Source organism: Diadema antillarum, unplaced genomic scaffold (assembly GCF_040938485.1).
Source record: "Diadema antillarum isolate AM-2024a unplaced genomic scaffold, OU_Dant_1.0 scf00000014, whole genome shotgun sequence".
Lineage (NCBI taxonomy): Eukaryota > Metazoa > Echinodermata > Echinoidea > Diadematoida > Diadematidae > Diadema > Diadema antillarum.
Genome location: NW_027270903.1, coordinates 2,915,422 through 2,936,598, shown reverse-complemented (window position 1 = coordinate 2,936,598; position 21,177 = coordinate 2,915,422). Strand labels below are relative to the sequence as shown.

Below are 21,177 nucleotides of genomic sequence, written 5' to 3'. Positions count from 1 at the left end.
TGTGCTTCGCTTACAACTGACAAAGCACTTTCATTAAAGATTGCATAAACATTAACAATTCTCTTAACTGATTTAATATTCATGTTTATGAATAATAAACAATGAATCACTCCAAGATCTGTACCAGGAGTGTTGTAAAATTCTTAGAATAATTCCTTTTCTTTTGAGTTGAGAGGACACCTTGAGGGTTAATATACTCTATTTAAAATCGGATCTTCATTCAATTAAAAGGTACGACAACATGACATGTGTGAAGTAATGATTACAAGAATAGCACAACTGGCATTCTAGCAGTCTAACTCCTCAAGGGCAGACACAATACGTACATGTATGGATGTGTGCATGTTCATCATCCACGGGCAGTCAAGCATACCATGTTCTTTTCTTTTTGCAAGTGTATATACACGCTTGTACTTGGGCTGGCCTCCAGACAAAAAAAAAAGTCCAAGTACATAGTATAGCATGAATAATTTCTATTTCATTACCTTCTATTCCTTCAAAGTCTAAAAAATAAACATTTAAAAAAAATTAAATTATTTGAACCACAATAAAATGAATATTGGAAGTGCAGATTCAGCATTCTCCATAGAAAAAAAAAGAACAAGAAAAAACAAACAAACAAACACAGTGACTTCATTTAGCATGTGAGTATCTTGTATCACTGTATGCAACATGTGCCACTTCAATACTTGGAATGATGGCATCATTTGACACAACTGTTACTCCATTCACACTAATTACTCTCACACTCATATACATGTATTACGGACACTGAGGGCATGCAATAACTGATAAACAGGTTGTAACCATGACTATGTTTATTTTTGTTTTGTTTTTACAATGTATATATATCTATATGCATAATATGATAAAAATAAGAATAATATGACCTATTGTCAAGAGTCCTTGTCAGTTCAAAGTTAAACCGGCATGCTAGAATATTGCAGAACATCCATCATAGCTTTGTTCCAACTCTGTCCCTTGGTATAAGTCTCAGCTCTGATCCATGCTTGAGAAACACATTGCCTGCACTCTGCGCTGGATTGATTCCAATGCCATCTGAAACCGTCAACGTAACACAATTTTAGAATGCACACATTATCAGTTGAGAGTTGTGGAAATGTTTACTGAAATGGGATGGTACACTACATTGAGTAACCAGTAATTCAATTACGCTAGAAAGATTGATGTTTACAAACTGATGCACTTGCCAGAATATTCCAATTTCCTCCTTTGTTTTCTTTTCAAAGATTCAAAAAAGAAAGAAAGATGTGATTGAAAACATACAGGTCAATGACTATAGCTTATTGTAAATTGTGGTTTGACAAAATTAGCTCTGACACTTCATTGCTACTGAAAGACATGAAGCAAACAGGCTACCGGTAGTGTGTGTGCGAATTTATTGTTGTTTTTTCTTGCTTAACCTATAATATCAGCTTCCTCCATGTTCTCCACAAACAACACTTATGAATGAGATATACTGTATACTACATATTTAAACAATTCTCCATCTCAAACAATACTACCCCCATCCCTTCAAGCACTGTATTACAAACCTGAATGCTTGAATAGTCAAGGCTTGAGAGTGCTTAGAGTCACATAACAGGATGTGAGCAGTAAAGATCTGCATGGAATTATGACTCAATGCCCTGAATCAAACTGACATTGAGAAAAAAAAAAAAACATAATCCCCTTCCCCCATATCATCCCCTTAGTACATGGCAAAGATGATTGGTTCTTAAAATCTTACCATTTGTGATGATCGCACTAGTGGCCGGAGGAACTCTGAACTGTTGAAAAGAAAGGAGAAATATGAAAAGTAGAAATATGCGGTAGTTCCATTCTTTTTTAAATGTAAAGGAGATGAGAAATACAAATGTACATGTTATCATATATGCAGTTCATACTGCTGGCAACTGCAATACTTTTTTTTTTTCTGCCAACTAAACTCTGTGACACTAGCTTTAGAAATCCTCTACTTGGACACTCTGTGTGCACACATTACATTGTAAGGTTTTGAATAATTCAGAATAGAGTCTTGCACATACACTAATCATCTGTGTGCACACATTACATTGTAAGGTTTTGAATAATTCAGAATAGAGTCTTGCACATACAAACTGTACACTAATCATCCTGATGAAGTGATTTACAGTATTTTATTTATTATTTCTGATTTATTTTATTCATTCCTGATGTGATTTATTTTATCTACATTCATGTATTTTGTTTTTTTTTCTCCTTTATTAATTTGAATTTTCTTTAAAGGAAAACAAGATATAAGTATAAATCATAGTAGGTATTAGGCGTAAATATTCGCAACTAAATGACACATACGTGTACCTCAAAATGAAAATAACAACGCAATGATGTAATTTCTCCACTCACCTCTTCTGCTGCAAATTTGAGAACAGCAGTAAAAGGAGTAGCCTCTGGTACACTCAGTCTATCACACCAAAGAGAGGAAAATAATGGTACATTTAAACACGTCTGTATACTACAAAAGCAGCACAAAAATTAAACAAAACTCTGTTTAGTGAAGTAACAAATAACTTGATACATGTAACTACAAGCAACTACAGTGCACTCCCGTTATAACGAAATGCTCGGGACCGGCAGTTTTCTTTCGTTATAATGAAATTTTGTTATAAACGAACAAATACGATATATAACGAAAACAAGGAACCACGTATACATATCATATTATGTTTGCTGAATACTCATCATACACTGGAAAGCTATGTGAAATGTGAAGGGATAACTGTATTACAATAATAAACGCAAGTTCCCCTCAGAAACTGTGCGTGACACAAGCAGCGAACACACAGTGGTGTCAAGCGTTCACCTATGCAGAGACGCTATAAATGCTTTTGTTCCGCTACGAATTTTCGAAAGCAATTCGCATTTCGTTATAACAGAGCACATTCCTTTTGTTTTCCTTTGTCTGTGGCGCTCGGAAAAGACTTCGTTATAACGGAAATTTCGCTATTACCCTGTTCTTTATAAGCGAATTTTGTACCATAGACTTTAATGGTGATAATTTTGAGACCAGAAGATTTACTTCGTTATAACGAAATTTTGTTATAATCGTGTTCGTTGTAATGGGAGTGCACTGTACAATACATGCACTTTCAACAGCCAAAGAAGAGGGAAGTACTGAGCACAGAATTTTTATCACAAAGACTCTGACCCTAGACTAGAGCTAGTGATAGTGTGCACAGTGGACTCCTGTTATACAAAGTTCTCTGGACCTGTAATGAATTTTTTTTTTGTTACATCAAAATTTCACAACCAAACAAATAAACAATAAAAACCCAAAGGCATGGCAGAGCAGGTATTACTATTAAATAATGTTATGGCCTGAATTTTTACTTCATTGTAACCGGGATGTTGTTAAAATCATGCTCATTATAATGGAAGTGCTTTGTAACCACAAAATAAATGTACTAAAGAAGAGGTTTAGAAAAATAATGTAATTGTAAATCTTTACTTTGTTCCACCTTAATATATTTTAATATTAAAATAATCGGCATCAGCACCGTGCACCCGTACCAAGGTATGAACGTGCGCAAAAATACATTGATTTCTACACAAAGCAGGCCATCAAATTTTGGATAGCGTTGTTGTGGAATCATGGGCTTGTGGCTTGTGTGTACAGACTCTCTTAATAAGAATTTGAATTATTATTCATGATCAATCATTTAAAAGGACAAGTCCACCTTCATATACATAAGGATTGAAAGAATGCAGCAATATTAGTGGAACACATCAGTGAAAGTTTGAGGAAAATTGGACAATCCGTTCAAAAGTTACGAATATTTTAAGTATCTGCGCTGTCACTGCTGGAAAAGAAGACTACTACAGTGTATGATGTCAAATGCATACAACTACAGTAAACCTCGCATGAGTCGAAGCTCTCGGGACTGGCAAAAATGCGTCGACTTAAGTGAAATTCGACTCTCGCGAGAGTCGATTTTTTTTTCGACTCACAGTTATGTACATGTATTATAGTACATTTGCATGCACGTGTGTGTGTGTGTGTGTGTGTGCGTGCGTGTGTGTGTTTGCATTCAAATTTGTCTGTTCTTGAAGATAATGTTCTTATTTTGTTCTAAATTGAACATGGAATTTGTATCAATACTAGTAGTTAAACGTAGTTCTGAGAATGTCTGCGCTAATGTGGCAATGTGCATATGCTATGTCTATGGTGCAACATACAATGTAGGTAGCCATCTCTGTCAACCTACCCTGAGACAAACACTCTCCCAGGCCCATCCCACCTCCACTGAACAAAACTTATACAGCCAGCCGGGCACGCACAAACAAGCTCCGCCCACTTGGCCTGTCACTAAAATATTAAAGCAGCGATTGGTTGACCAAGGAGTTCTGGCTTGACATGGATAAAGTATGGATGTGCTGTGTGTATGGATAAAGTATATGGATCGATGTGCTGTGTGTATACCCTACATGTATACATGTGTACGTATTCGACATGCGTGCATACCGGTACGGTGAGTGTGCATGCTTACCTGCAGCATGCAGGCCAGGGACGGGGTTCTGCGACATGCCGATTTTTTTGTTCTTCTCTAAATGTCACGAGAATGCCAGACAAATCTTCTTCGGCTCAAGTGATGTAAACTACGTGTATTTTGTACAAAAGGGACTGAATGTTTTACTTCGACACAGCCGAAATTCGACTCTCGTACTTCGGCTTATCCAAATATTTCTTAGAGAAAATGCATAGGGAAAAATCGGGACTTTTTATTTTGCTTCGAGTTAAGTGATTTTCGACTCACTCGACGTCGACTTATCCGAGGTTTACTGTATATAAGGAAAATAAAAGGAGAATTTCACAAAACTTTACTTTTTGAATAAAGTGCACATTCCTTCGACTTGCTACTGATGTATGTTAAGGGTAATATTATTCCCCCTGCCTTCTGAAAGAGAGAAGTCGAGTGTTCTTTTGTTATGCGAGAAAAATGGAAATATGTTGAATTTTCTTTATTCTTTCTTTATGTCGTTGTACTCATGTGACATCACAAGCTATAGTAGTCTTTTCATCCAGCCGTGACTGAGCAGAAACTTCAAAAATTCATAACTTTTTAACGGATTGTCCAATTTTGCTCAAACTCTCACTGATGTGGTCTAGCTACTAATATTGCTGCATTCACTCAACCCACATGTCTGTGAAGGTGAACTTGTCCTTTAATGACTTTTTATAATAAGCCTTTTTATGCTTTCTTTAATACTACTCCAGGCACAAATTCTGCAAACAACCCATGCCCACTCAAATTATGCAGCTTTTTTTGTTGATCATGCACATTAACTATTGACGTATTGTATGACAATGTTTTTTGGGCATGATATGATAACGAAATAGGTCCACATTCCATTCACCGCCATTCATTTCATCGTATAGCTGGGGCATGCCATGGGCCCATATCGATAGATATGGGGACAAGCTTCTTTCAAGTTTATTCAACCTCCATTCTCCCATGTAGGAGACTTTAAATTTTTTGCACATTGGCTAGTGCTAGTGGAGACGCACACACAGAACGAGAGCTCGGATCGAGAGGAGGGGACCGATATTGCGATTTCGCCGTTGTTGTTGTTGTTGGGTTTTTTTTGTTCTTGTTTTTGTTTTTGTTTTTTGCTGCACAGTCGGTGTTACACGTCCATCAACATTATTTATTTGAATCCTGATTCCTGGCCTGGCCACCTACACATCCAGCCATGCACGCATCCACAGCAGGACATGGACAGCACACCCCACAGACAGGGTCACACAAACCAAACCAGCAACATAATAGCTGCATCAATGTGTGGGACCACATTTTGTAGACTAGAGAACATATGTTTATCTACTCACACTTTGAACGGTAATTTCGGATCCGACGTTAAGGTGATCTTGAAGGTTACTTTGTTAGACCTGGATAAAGGAATAGAAAAGAATAACATTGTACAAACATGCAAATATCCGAGGTAAAGTGTATATTCAAGATAATACGACAACAACTCACGCCATGTTGCAGTTCTCCGTATGCAGGGAATGTATAGCGCATGCAGATGCAAGAGAATAATGCCCTACCTGTGTGTCAGTGATAGGCGCTAGCGGCACTAGGCGGGCGGTGCGGTGAGGCGTACGTCAGCTACACGTGTGCGTTTATCTCTGGCAATTCACCTGCCCCACCCCCACTACCATCGCACCCGGACCGGACGCGGACCCCACCTGCACCCCCATCATCACCACCCCCACCTCCACCACCCCCCGGTCTACCCACCCCGTATGTACCCCTCGACCGTCTTCGACGCCCTCGCCTCCAGCTCAGCATCCACATCTTTAAAAAAAAAAAAAAAAAAAAAAAATGGGATCTCCTTACCATGATGAGGAGGGGGCTATGACGGCGCGCCGGCCCCACTTAAAAAAAAAAAAAAGAAGAAAGGGGGGGGGGAGGGGGCACTTCCAGGTTTCATGATCTAACAAGCAGGCAGCAAAAATAAATAAATAAATAAATAAATAAATGAAAGGTCTTCAGCACTAAAACAAAGCCTTACCACGCTGACATTTTTATATCTGATGACATAAATGGTACCCTGTGGTACCAAATGAAAATGAGCCATTTTGTTGAATTATTATTGGTTGCACCCTGGGTTGCCAAAAAGTGGGAAATTATTTTGGTGCTGGAGTTCTTTCGGGTCCACTTATGCACTTCTGGAGTAAAAAAAAAAAAAAGAGAGAGGGGCCAAAGTGATGATACCTTAGGCTAGCTAAGTAAATGTGCAAAAAAAAAAAAAAAAAAAGTGGGGGGGGGGGCGAGATTTGGCCCCCGATTCCGCCGGCCATGTATGATTACTGCAGGCCCTACAAGCGGGTGCGTCCGGTTCGTATAGGCACCCCCAAAATGTGCACAGTTCCAGTTTTTTGCAACGTGCTAAAGAATGTATAGGCCTAATGATAGCCCCATCACCCCACCCACTAGTCCAGTGGGTAACTTTACTTTATTATTATTATTGTTTAGTTAGGCCTATTCATTGTGTTCTGTATTCTACACCTCACACAATTTTACATTCCATTTGATTTCATTGAAATAGAACTTCCACACAAAACAGGACAGTCAATAAACAAATAAAAGCAAATAAATGTGTTATAATTTGAAGAAACTATAGGAGCCTACTAAAAAGCACAAGCCGAATGTAGTGTCTGCATTTATTATTCAAGAGTTTAGAACAATGTATCACTGATAAAAACTTTCGTGTAACTTGAGAGGTGAATGAAACGCCTTTGTAAGTACATAGGTCCCTATACTCCTTACTGTATAGATATAAATGCACGCATATTTTATCTATCGCGACCGGACCACAAAGCACATGACATCAATACCCAATATCCTTCTGTCAGGATTTTTTTTTAATGACATACAAATGCATGTCAATTTGTGTTGATTTATGATACCCTCAACACCAATTTTGCAGTGAAACAAATATCTAGAAACACTTAATCCATATATTTTTGAATAATTTTTCTTATATTTTTCTTAAGATTACTTGCATACGCCCCCCCCCCCCCAAAAAAAAAAAAACAACAACACACACACACACACGCACACCTTGCAAACCAAGATTCTGGTCGTGACATCTTGTCAATCATTGCTGAAGTACTGCTGCTGTTGTACTGACAAAAGACATTGTCCTGAATGCACCTTCCCCTCAGCATAACTTGCATGTTTCTGTGATATTTAGTGTGACTAACAAAAGACATGGCGAGGAAACATGCACTATGCTCGTTCTCTGGGAGGGTGTATTCACAATCATAGTAGTAGGCCTACTTTAGCAATGATTGACAGATGAGACCACAACCAGAATTTAATCTAACATCACATCGCATCCTGGTCGCTGATGAAGAATGCGATGACTAACCTGTTTGGTGTCTTGCTTCTAAAACATGCGCTTAATTTCCTCGCCAGTTAGGTTTTAATCTCATATATATACATACATACATATATATATATATATATATATATACATATATTGTAGGCATATCCAAGTGATCGGAAGAAAAATATTTAAAGATATATGGACTGCTTCTAGTATTCGTTTCATCGCAAAAGTGATGTTGAAGGTATTATGAATCAATACAAATTAACATTCTTTCATATTTTTTTTAAATACTTTTAATGCTCTCGATCCTCCTGACATTGTTTTCCCTTACTTTTGGGACCACATCGCTGAATTTCAATTCTAGATTGTAAAAAGCTTCCTCATGTGACCCCGTGAGTATATCGTAGCTCCCCCTTTGTTACCCCCACCCCACACCCCCACCCCACGGTGAGATGTATAGAGGTGTCTGGCTGCCAGTGTACACGTGGTACGAAAATTAGTGTGTGTTTGCTCCGCGTGGGTGCCAGCTTTTACGAACGTGATTGTGCGCTCGTCATTGTGCGACTTTTCCGTAGCTAGCTCGTCCGCTCCGCGTATGCGCATCAATATGCACATGGCACACACCTTTACTGCACAGATAATGCACGAAAATTTCAACTCACAGTGCTTTGCTTTGTATTTGGTGTGTGTGCCGCGCCGGTAAATGAATAGGCTTACTAGTATGTGAACAGTTACACACTGTCCGTAGAGCTAAATAGAGAGGTCAGCGATCAGATAAGTCTCTCTTGCAACTAACGCTTCGTGTATCCCACATGGTCTGCACTCTGCTCTCTGTATTTTCTGCATTTTCTGCATTGATAAACGACACAATGGCGGCAGAGCGTACTTTCATCATGGTAAAGCCTGATGGAGTCCAGAGGGGACTCATCGCAGATATCGTCAAGCGTTTTGAACAGCGCGGATATAAGATGGTTGCTGCAAAATTCATGAAGGTAAATTAGCAATCCTAATTTGGTACATCCGTATCTGTTCACCATGATGTTCATCACATAGGTACAACGATGTATGCAATGTTCACATGTTATTTTTAAAATGCCAATGGTCTTGAATACTAACGCGATAACGTTAGAGTCTGGCTAGTTAGCTTGTAGAAGTAAATTAAATTTAATCCCTTTTACAGCTCATTCAATTCCGAGGAAATATATACCAGTATTTGAATTTACTAAGTAAAAGATCCAGAGTCTACCTATTTATGCGATGATGACGCACGCCCACCCAGTAAAGTTGAAGATTATCATTGAAATTTATGCCCATTTTTCTTCTTCTTTTGTTGACTTCCTCCAGTCCTTGAGAACTGCGTTAGATTCGCAGAAATTTAGTAAAACACTGATTGTCACCTAACCGTTAGGCCTACATTTAACTGCGACCAGCCCCAACACGCAGTGTTGGGGCTGCGCATTGTAGCAGACATGATCATGACAGGCGAAGTATAGCGCCTAAAAATCAATATGAAATCGCAAAAATTCTGCAATACGAACACTTACAGGTGAAGATATAATGTTGAAGACTGACTGCGTTCAACTTTTGGTTCTGGCAATAGTCCCTTTCTGCTCGGTTTGATGAGTTAAATGCGACTCGGTCGAGAGGAACTCGGGAGAACTACATCTTATACAGTCAATGGATTTGAGATTTGTGCGCATGCGCTGCCCGTCAAGTCGTGTAGCTTTGTGGCAAGGCCTTATCATACTGTTGGCAAACCCTCTCGCTGTATATTGCGTTGCTTTCTGGGTGGGTGCGCGCGCGCAGGCCTTGTCAGAAGGCTAAACGCATTGCGACTCCGCCAGCACATGAATATTTACGTGCGCAGTGTACTGCATACTGATTTCGAAAATGGTGAATGGGATGGGGAGCTAGGACTACGGACCCGTATATGGCCGTGAAAAAAAACGTTTTTTCAAGATCATTGGACCAGTGTGAACAAGAACAAGGTGAACGAAGGGTATTAATTAGATAAGAATCTTATGTATACTGTAAAAGTACGTTTTTTCCTCGTGATATTCGAAACTTATGGAGGTGCGAAAATCTGTGACAGACTGTGTATGTTTTTCAAGCTTACCGATATAGCACTCTATTGACTCAGGACGCTCCTACAGTGTGTAACTGTGTATACGGAGCGTCCCGGGGTTAGCCTACATTGTACTAATACTCCTACTAATGTGGTCATCAGATCATGACATACATGTAGACACTAGGTCAAGCCGGAGACAAGAGACAAGAATCAACACAATAATTAAATAGAGCAGGAGAGATGAGGAAGACAAGATGAAAGCAACGGATCAAGCAGCAGGTATGAAGAGGTTATAATGTCATAGTCATGAGCAATGAGCGGATCACATGCAATACAGCCAGGAAGCGAAGGAAGTTGATGTGGAGAATTGAAGATTCTTCCCGGGAAATATTGGGGTCACTTGTTCCGGTGAGTATGACTCAGGCTGGCAGCTGTGAGTGTGGCTTGCTTATCTTGGGGTGTCCGGGAGAGCAATTTCCGTAATCTCTCTAGAGTGGTAGGTGTGCGAGTTATATCTCCCTCTCCAGTGTACAACACGCATTCCCCAAGGAGATGTGTGATGGTCTCATCTTTGGGCATCTGACAGGGGCATCTAATGTTAGTATTCTGTAGCTTCCCAACCAAAGTTAGATGGATGTTACTTACTACTTAGTGGGATAGACTCCACAAAGCAGCTGACACTTAACTGGTACTGCCTGTCGAAGCGAATGCGAGTCGAGTCTGGCGGGGAGGAGGGTACCTGGTAGTAAGTTCTAGTAACCTGAGAGGGGTCCAAGGAACTGAGAGGGTAAAGTGTGGACTTGGTGGCCATTGCCTCTTTGGATTTGTCTTCTCTGTGACCCATGACTGCTGCACTAGTGATCCTCTTCCACTGATGGAAAGTGGTGGGCATGTTCATGACATCTTCTAAGGGTGGAAGATTGTACTGCTGAAGAAGGGTCTTGAAGGCTTTGGTTGTTTTGGAGCCTGGGTGATGGCACAGCATGTGCTGAAACAGACGGTACTCGACCCTGTTGGGTGTTAGTGTAATCAGCTTCCCGAGCAGCCTGAGCCGGAGTATGGCTATCTTGTCTGAAACATTGGGAAGCCTGGTCAATATGTGCACAGATTCGTTGGCTGCAGATCGAGGAAGTCCTAGCAGGGTTTTGAACAAGGTCTCCTGGGCCTTGTCTAGGCGATTCATAGCTGCCTTTGTGAGGTACGTTACCTCAGATCCGTAGGTCATACGCGGTAGGCAGAAGCGCTCCCACAGGGATGCTACGACAGTTGGTGTGAGTCCCATGCGGAAGGTGCCTAGTCCTGTAAGTGCATACAGAGTCTTGTTGGCCTTGGAGATCATCTTCGGACTTGGGTCATGGTTACTAAGTAGAACAGATAATACCAAGGTGGGGGTGTTTGTCTACCTGTGGTATGCTATCTGATCCAAGCCGCCACAGGTGTGTTATCTGAGGACCTGGACCAGTGACGGTGACGGCACTCTTGGCAGCATTGATAGTGTATCTCCACTTAGTGGAGTATTCATACACTATCGGGAGCATGCTGTTCAGCTCATTTGCTGACGTTGCAACAAGAGCAACATCATCTGCCAGAACATTCATTGTGAAAGATCAGCTGTGGGGTGGGGTATGTGTGCAGGGCAGGTAGGCCCGGCCTCTCTGCTCTAACACGTAACATTAGAGCCTACTAACAACTGGATTGTGATACTGATCAATTCTACCAGCCGAGATATACGAGAGTTACGTTTGGGTAACAATATGCTAATAATATATTAATAGAATAATATCAAAAAGTATGTGAAACTCAGAGGTGCAAGTAAAAGTAATTTAAGGCTGGTCAGTTCAAGTGAGTTTACACTACAGCCTGGTACAGGATACATTTACATCATACAAATTCATACACCAGGAACCAAATTCCGGCAGGCAGCTAGTACGAGCTACTTCTGAAAGCTGGGAAGGCAGTTGAATGAAACTTATGAAAGATCGGTCTGTAGGACTCAAGAGTAAAATAGTTTCTACCCAATATGTGGCAGGGTGCCTACATGTAAATTTAAATTTATTTCTGGCAGGGACACTTTTATTAATAATAAAACAGCTATTAAATGAACATCATGTGTGCTTACTTCGTAGTCCCACTTTAGAACACAAGCAGGAGTTACTCGCAAGTGTTATGGGCAGTGACACCTGATTGGGCCTTTTCATCAATGAATAAAATGGCCCTTGCCACAAATAATCACTCTGTACAAAGCCTGCTGCAAACGAGCTATTTTACTCTTCCCGGTCGTTGAGATTTGTTCCGCAGAGACTACGCCGATTCATAGAATCCCCTCCTACCTGTGGCTTCAAGGGCCAGAAAAGTTTTAAAAAAAGAAATGATGAAAGACTCCTCTGGATAGACAGGTTTTTTTGTCTAATGACCGGTGACCCCCTTGCTACAAAATGTGTGACCCCCTGTAACTAATAGCTCATGACTGCTGATGTATGCTTTCTCAACAGAGTGCTTAAACACATTGTAGCACAGTATGGTACGGTTGGATTTGGTTCGGTTCACTTTGGTTCACCTTTGAGCGCTTGAACGCACACTTTTTCATAGATCTATAGATATAGACCATTTATGCAAATCTGCTGAGATAATGTCATTTAATGCCTACTCAAGTTCTCTGATTAAAAAACAAGACAAAACAAAGATCTGTGGTAATCCTTGGTAAATGATAAAGCAACAACTTTCCAGCCTTCCCTAACCACCCACCCTCCCCCCCCCCCCCCCAAAAAAAAAAAGAGACAAAAAAAATGAAAATTTTCCATGTTCCACTTATAACAGGCAGAGGAGACTCTCTTGAACCAACACTATGGAGATCTGAAGGAAAAGCCATTCTTCCCTGGTCTTATCAAGTTCATCTCCAGTGGACCAGTCTTTGCCATGGTAAGCCAAACTCAATCACCAGAAAGAAAGTAGTCATATTGTCTTGCTTTCATTTTTTTTCTTTTATTATCTTCGTCTATTGTATTCCCCAGGATTTTGAAGGAAACAAAACCCAAAGAGAAATTTGGATCAAGTGAAAGCAGCAACATTAGTACTTCAATGAGCACATCAGGGAAAGTTTGAGAAAAATTTGACAATCGATGCAAAACTTATGAATTTTAAAAGTTTTGGTGTTGGAACCACTGGATAAGAAGACTACATGAGTTTATTACATGTGTGGACAACAATATAAAGAAAAAAAAAATTCAACATGATTTCACTTTCTTAGCGTAATGAAAGACCACTTCACTACTACTCAACTTCACTTCACTAGTACTACCCTTAACAAATGTCAGTACAAAGAATCAAATTGATGGAGTGTAATTTTCATGAAAAAATGAATTTGTGTGGAATTCTCTTGAACTCTTAATAGTCTCCTTATGAGTCATGCTATTCCGTCATTACAATACCAAAACCGTAAAGATTAATAAATTTTGCATTGATAGTTCGATTTTCGAAACACTCACTGATGTGTCTTACTAATACTGCTGCTTACACTCAATTCACATTGCTCTTTGGGTTTTGATTTCCTTTAATAAAACCTGTTCAGTATTTCATTATTTAATTTGTTATTTATTTATTTATTTTTTTTTGTAGTTTGAAAGACTATCAATTAACTCGTAGGGCCCAATGTTAAGTTTTTATGGCGCATTTCGATTATGGTTCATAACTTTTAATCCCTTTTTCCGTTTGCTTGGATGGTAAAAGTCCCTTAGGGAGTTGGAGGTCACCACAAGGTTGAAGGTCATAGGCGGGTCAATGAAAATCTGGGAGTTAGAAAAACATTAATTTCTTCTACGCAAATGGGCAAGACACAATTTGGCACTTGCCTTGTCAGGGTTAAATCAGTAGCAGATTTTCGGCACGATGACGTGTGTGTTTCATTGAACGTAAACAAGTAACATGTTGTTATTGACATTCTTTTGTACCTTCTAGGTGTGGGAAGGAAAGGATGTCGTGAAGCAGGGACGTGCAATGCTTGGCGAGACTGATCCGGTGAGTGTTTTGGCAGGCACCTGCTTGCTGCCTTTTAGTTTGGAGTTTATATTGCCCTGCTGGATACACCTCTGATTTTATCCCTTGACAGGACATGTTCCCTGGTGGTGTGTAAACAGCTCATTTTTGCTACAAATTATAATAGCATCAAGCCATCCACTATTTTAGCTATGCTTGGAGTCCAGTCTTGTGTCTCCCTTATGTCCTGTGTTAATCTTATCAAGAGTTCAAGGTAAACGTGTGAGGGGTATAATATGACAAACATTTGTTCCTACAAAGTCTCCCCCCACCCCCACCCCATGGCCCGTTTCATGCATGCTTACCCGTCCAGCAATCATTTTCTCATACCTCCCAGGAAACAACAACAACAACTATGAATTAATAATAAACAGTTAATAGGAGTCTGTAAATGCTGAACTAATGGTACAAGTAACATTTATGGTCAACCTTGTCCCCACTCTTTTTTTTTCTATTTGTTGGCAGAGGATACCTACATGGCTGTATTTTACTATACATCTGGAATATCTCGTATTGCATTGTATACATAACATGTATAATCTGAAGAGGTGTCTAAAAATTGTGCCATCAACTATTAAGTCATGTCAACCATACATCTCATTCTAGACTCTTTCACTTTAACCCACATTTGGGCAAAAAATGCTCAAAATTATGTCTTTCATGCCTATCTTCCTTCAAGAATAGAAAGGAAAGTACAATTGTATTTTATACAGTAACGCTATATATTTTTTGAGGTTGTTATTTTTTGCAAATTTCGCAAGTCGGGTGCTATAATTAGTAAATTTTACAAGATGCAAAATTTTCAACTCTGGAGTCTGGACATGAATGGGATGTGCATGCGTACAGTACATTTCACCATTTTGAAGAAAAATTCGAAAAAAAAACTTGCTAAAATCCCCAACAACTTGGATGCAAGTCCCGGTTAATCCCAGGTACCCAGGGGTCAGGACTGTAGTTGACAAATCAAGTGTATTGTATAGCATACAATCTATCAATTTATCTGCATAGGTCATATGTGTGTAGGAGAAGGTGACTTATTCTTTGGCTATGGTGCGCAGATGCTTCCCCTCCATTGTGGAATACATAGAAAGGCACTTAGTGACTACAAATACACTGAATATTCAATGACAAAAAGATTAAAGTTGGTGTAAATGTGAGTTTACAAAATAATACTCATGCTTACAAAATTTCTACAACCATATTAAACACTGTCTGAATTCTTTACATATGATGGAGGCATGCTAAAAAGACAAGTTTCACACCCACATGTGGGGCTTAGTGTGGTAGAAACATCTGTGGTCTTACATGTGTGTACACTGTATTCATGAAGTAACCTATGGATCTGTTTTAATGGGATATTATTTTAAAAAAAAATGTGGCTCACCTGAACTTGAAATGAATTCTGAATTACAGGAAGCAAATTGGAGTTGGTACTTACAGTTTTCATGAGCATCTCTTGTTACATTTGGTGATCACTTTTTTGTTATTTGCACAGCTCAAGTCTAAACCAGGCTCCATCCGTGGGGATTATTCCATCGATCTGGGCCGTAACATCTGCCACGGCTCAGACAGTGTCGAAACAGCCAAGAAGGAGATCGCTTTGTGGTTCAAGCCGGAGGAGGTCTTGGACTGGACGCTCCCTACTCACGGCAGTATATACGAATAGAGCTGGCCTCTCTAGAGAGCCTCAATCTCAGAAAGATTCCATATCAACATTGCCCTACACTGGAACCCGGTAACACTCAGTGAAAAACATAGGAATTGGGTATTTTGTTTGTAATCCTTTATACACCGCACAAAACCCAAGACTTGATACAATCTCAAAACGTGGGACATAAGACTTGGTGTGCCATTGTGATTCTGTTCATCCATGTGTACAATGTATCACTGCATATGACAAATATAAGACACACACACACACATGCACATTTATATGTATTTTTGTGGTAAATTTATGGCAGTAGATACTTTGAAGAGTTGTGAATATTTCATGCTCTAGGTGTACATGTACAGTGGCAGACGAAAGTCACTTTGCAAGAAGGCATTGATGATGTGTGCCCATCTGCTTTAACACATCTCATGGCACAGTGATGCGCATGAAGCAAAATCTCTCAGTCTCTCAGTGCATGGATGATGGTTCACCGATCATATGCTCGTTAGCAAAATTAAGTGTACCATATAAAGTTGTCTACAAATGGGTAGAAAGCAAATATACATGCAACAACGTCTGTAATGGCAAAGTATCTTATGATCCCAAAGTATGTCATCTAGGAAAAAAAGTTCAGATTGCAGATTGTCCATACATCTTGGAATGTTAGGTGTCTCTAGTCTATTTACAAAACATTTCTCTTTTCTTGTGTTTCTCAATGCCGTGCACATCTTAGATGTGAATACGCTGAAGTTGGTAAATCTCTTCATGTCCACCAATCATGTCTCGTTGATTTATTTGTATGTTTCAGGGAGAGATTTATGTCTTACTATTGATATGCACTGTATCGTGCCTAAACTGTCAAACAGAAAGCAATTTTAAAGGAATTGTTTTATTTCCAAAAGTGCTCGTAGGTAGCCTGTTGGCAAAGGTTTCGACCCATGTGGTCTACTTAAATGCTTGTACAATCTTAAGTCAGTTGCTGTAAGTGAAAAATGAAAAGTAAAAAAAAGTAAAACCTGCTAATTGATATGTAGTTGAATGTGTAACCTGTATGAATTTGAATCAAGTTTAACATTAAAATACCACAATCAATCTGTATGCCTGCTGGAATAGTAGATTGTGTTTTGTTTAGCTCTGTGGTATGTGTGCACTGAATCTGCAGAGAGAGAGAGAGAGGGGAGACATTAAACTGACTACCATGTGAAACATACATTCAGTGTACAAAACAGTATACAGTCGACCTTGTTTAAGTCAACCTCACATAAGTCAATCGCCGAAGTTGAAGGCCTTGTCAAGTCCTCTTCGCTTTAAATTCTATTGATTTCAATCCCTCACAAGTCAAAATTTTCTCTTAAGTTGAAGATCCATTTCTTTAGTCGAAATAGATTTGACATAGGCAAGGTTGACTGTGCATTTTGAGGAAGAGAGGTTTGCAGTAATGCTACATATGGTCCTTAAAGGGAAAAGATACCAAGTGGTAAGTACATCAGGTCGTCTCAAATCATCTCGAAAACCATGCCCATGACTGTAATTATGTTAGAGGTATTGTAAGATAACTCTCCTGAAAATTTTGAAAGGACTGGCGAAAGAAGACCCTAGAAAAAGGAGAGTGGAGGAGGGAAGTGACCAGGAAGAGTTTAAGGAAGACATCTTGGCAACAATTTTCCAACTTTTTCATCTCCTTTCCGTATATCTTTCTCCTCCCAATGGCCACTGAACCCTTTCAAACACAATTCTCACTTTGTTCTTCCATTCTACATGTACTCAACTCTCCACGTGTCCTATTCTCCCGTCTCCACTAGACTGCCCCTCAACTGTCACTAAGATCTCTTCCTTGGTCGCTTCCCTCCACTCTCCTCTTTCTGCGATCTTCTTCCGCCAGTCCTGTCAAGGACCACATACATGTAGCATTACTGCAAACCTCTCTTCCTCAAAATGCACAGTCAACCTTGCCTATGTCAAATCTATTTGAACTAGAAAAAAGAAATAGCTTCAACTTAAGAATATTCCTTATTTCTTTTTTATTCGATTTTGTCAATTTATTAAGGAGCATTCTGTAGAGAATACATGTATAATACATGTACAAAGCTGACCGTTCTGCACTAATGATCAACAGATAAAAACAGCAAACTGTACTGTGGGTAACAAAGAAGCTTTATTGAGCTGGGCAGTTCCTCCTCAGGTAGTGACATCTATTCTTGTATGACTTCTCACAATAATATCAAACATGCAGTGTATGGCTTTTGAATACAGAAGCCCCATGATAAAGAATAGGCCTATGACCCACACAAACATGTCGTTTACTATGTGTACATGTACATGCTTCATACATGTTGTACCATGAATTTCATCAAGGTAGTGAAAAGACACAACACAGTACACTCATTTATCCTTAGATGACTGGGAAATGCAAATACCGGAAAGTTCAAGATGTTCTTTCATTTCTTACTGTAGCATCTAAATGTGATTTCTGGGGGTATTGACACACACTACTCTACAGCCAAACATCTTGGCTCAAACTTGGTTGAAATTCCAATATACAACTAACAGTAAGAGAGAGACAATATATAGATGATGACTGGCGGGGAAGGGAACATACCGAATATTCCACCCGAAGGGTTTGAAATGCTATTGAGGGAGGTTACAAGTCCCGAGACGAAGTCGAGGGACTTATAGCCTCCCGAAATAGCATTTCAAACCCCGAGGGTGGAACGTTTGGTACATGTTCCCGACAACAAAAGTCATCATCTGTTATATTATATGGGTTAGTCAAATACGTCAACGTCAACCACCAACGATCGTAGAGATTCAGTGTACGAACTTTGCAGCCATGGCCGCCATGTACCAGCATTGCATGCATGTGCAGCTAGCACTACGCAGTACATAGCTCGCTCGCGCAGAGCCAAATTCACTGTGAGCGCGCGGTCCTAGGCCTTCTGTCATTTGTTACGTGGAAATGTTTTCCCATGGGAGAACATTACCAAGAATGTTCGCCCATGGAAGAACATAACGAATGTACCTCCATCACTCGACTCTGTTTAGCCAGTCACTAACCGGTATTTGACTGTCCCATTTAATATTACACTTTGTATTTGTAAAATGCAGTGTTTTGTGTTTTGTATGTTTCTGCCTACAAGAGAGAATTCTTTATGTCGATACTGTACTTTTACAAGCTGAGCTGTAGCAGAGAGGGAGAGACAAGATGGTGGCAATATGAAGTTAAAACATGTTTCATACAATACATGGGGTTACAGTCTAGAGGATACATGTACAAGCAAATGTATAATAAACCGACATGAAAGTATGGTAAAGAACAGAACATTTCTATTATTTATATATGTGGATCACTCTCACTACCAGGCCCCAACACACAATCAATTCGGAATGTTTGTTCAAGTTCTAGAAAATGATCACACCTGAATGATTATTTAACTTTGTACAGTGTGACATGCTCATAATTGTGTTTGTTGCTAAATTAGAAAAGAACAACGATGGGATCACGATTCCATAAACAGTGAGTATGAGGGGAAAGGAAATGAACTAACTTTAGAAGCCATACACCCAAAACTCCACAATCACATCAAGAATAGCACATTTGGTGTGTGCAGGTATCAAAAAGCCCAATGGATGGATGAATTGTAACAGTTGTCAATGGGAACTGACGTTCAAGTCATGCTGCCATGAAAAACACCATTCAATCTTATACTGTATAAAAGATCACATTTGTCAGGAGGACACAAAGTAAAAAAACAAAGAACATTAACTCTTTGAAAAATGTCACTTCAGTTCAGCCTATTGCAAAAACTGATTAGTCTAGAATGCTGTAATTTAGCGTGTTTTCCCATTCTAAAATCTTATGGTCATATGGTAATTTGCACACACACAGCAAGGTAGCATTAAAGGTGATGGCTTATACCTGACCAGTGGTTCCCACTGATCAGGTACTAGCCATCCCCTTTAACACTTGTAATCAACATTTAGACAAATGCCTTAAAGGTACAAATTACTTAATGCTGTATGATCAAGCACATCCATGCTTGGTTACGAAGGAAAAATATGAACATGGAAAATATGAAAGACCCATGATTTACTAAATGGTATGTCGAGCTTGGAGTGTATGCATGCTCATGAAAATCAATACTTGTGGCATGAGCAAAATCTCTCGTACATTGTCATTGAGTTTACCAAAATGTATAGCTGTTGAAATCCAAGGAGGTAACAGGTTTTGTTCATACATTTCTACTTAATGCGACTATATCAATTGTTGTGGTTGTACTAGGAGCTATGTCTGTTTTCACTATGTCAAGACTTACATGTACCTACACAATGAGCATCCACGGCTCCTGCATTTGTACACGTGTATTGTAGCGAAAGATATTTCCACACAGAAAGCACAATAGATATCTATAGCACATCATTTTTTGACCACATTACAATGGATTACAATGCCAGTGATTGCTGAGCAAATATGATAAGACAACACTCCCTCATCTCAACGTTTGAACATGGGAGTACACTTTAAAGGGATACTTCACAGGGGAAACTTCCCATATATTTTGCACTCTGTGATACCAACACAAAAAATATGCACATCATGCAAATACTTATCAGTAGCTAAGTGTTGACACTCAGTGAAATCAAATCAATGTTAATATTGTCCTACTAGACAGAGCCTTAAGATTTTTTGATAGCAAATTTCACCTTCACTCACAATACTCATTAGTAGCAGCAAAGACAGAGACTTCAAGCACTGCTATTTAGCACCAGTGGTGGCATGTGGTATACTGTAAATCCAGAAATATTTGCGGCATGAAATTTTCGCGAATTGGAGCGGATGATCTTTTTCGTGGCGTGCATTTTTTGCGTATTGCCACTGGCATTCAATGCATAGTGTAGACTAGAACTTTTGCATGCATTTTCATTTCACAAATCCTGGCTCTTGTAAAAATTTCTGGTTTTACAGTAATCTCTCATGTATACACAATAACAAACATTTGCCCCTCCTCTCTCCCCTAATGTCTGAATTTATCAATCAAGAAAAATATAAATACATTCAATTAAGGAAGCACATTCACATTTCTGATTTAAACCAAATAACATTAAGATTCAACAGAAACTCAAGTACTGTAAAATATGTCGTCCATATGTGATACAAAAATATATAGAGTACGTTTTTGCAGTTCCTCACAAGGACTGCTGAAAGAAATAGAGATCATCCTCACACAAACACCCTTAGACATTATAATAACATAAACGTCATATATGTTGTAAAAATGATGAATTAAGTTGCATTAAGTAATGAGCAATGTACACCAAATTTTCTTGAACAAATTTAGTATAAATCAAATTATTCATGAGTTTACACAGCAAAAATAAAAAAAAACATGGAGATGTCCACGAGGAGATGTGTAATTTTGAACAATCTTTTATTTTTCTTTCATGAAATGTGACACTGATATTTCATTTTCAGATCTCTGGAATAGAATGCAAATGATGCCACAAATCATAAAACAAAGAGAGAATATTAGTGTTGGTTTGAAGGGGATAT

The 21,177-nt window shown here is 39.2% G+C and overlaps 2 protein-coding genes across 2 annotated transcripts; one reads left to right on the top strand and one right to left on the bottom strand.

The window, feature by feature from the left end:
- Positions 1 to 637: 637 nt before the first annotated feature.
- Positions 638 to 8,518, bottom strand: LOC139722836 (ubiquitin-fold modifier 1; the record flags this gene model as incomplete). Its single annotated transcript, XM_071634132.1, has 5 exons — positions 638 to 1,059; positions 1,751 to 1,790; positions 2,389 to 2,446; positions 5,870 to 5,918; positions 8,503 to 8,518. Coding segments are annotated over 5 exons (267 nt in total), but the record flags the coding sequence as incomplete, so codon positions are not given.
- Positions 8,519 to 8,642: 124 nt separating this feature from the next.
- LOC139723337 (nucleoside diphosphate kinase B-like) lies at positions 8,643 to 16,723 on the top strand. Its single transcript, XM_071634597.1, has 4 exons — positions 8,643 to 8,870; positions 12,764 to 12,865; positions 13,901 to 13,960; positions 15,474 to 16,723. The coding sequence occupies exons 1-4, from the start codon at positions 8,691 to 8,693 to the stop codon at positions 15,642 to 15,644; spliced, it is 513 nt and encodes a 170-aa protein (XP_071490698.1). The 5' UTR covers positions 8,643 to 8,690; the 3' UTR covers positions 15,645 to 16,723.
- The last annotated feature ends 4,454 nt before the right edge of the window (positions 16,724 to 21,177 follow it).

Bases quoted from the DNA above. Each gene is read 5' to 3' on its own strand.
- LOC139723337 (XM_071634597.1), top strand. From the start codon at position 8,691: ATGGTCTGCACTCTGCTCTCTGTATTTTCTGCATTTTCTGCATTGATA. The intron at 8,871-12,763 runs GTAAATTAGCAA...CACTTATAACAG, and splicing joins TTGCTGCAAAATTCATGAAG to GCAGAGGAGACTCTCTTGAA. The intron at 12,866-13,900 runs GTAAGCCAAACT...TGTACCTTCTAG, and splicing joins GTGGACCAGTCTTTGCCATG to GTGTGGGAAGGAAAGGATGT.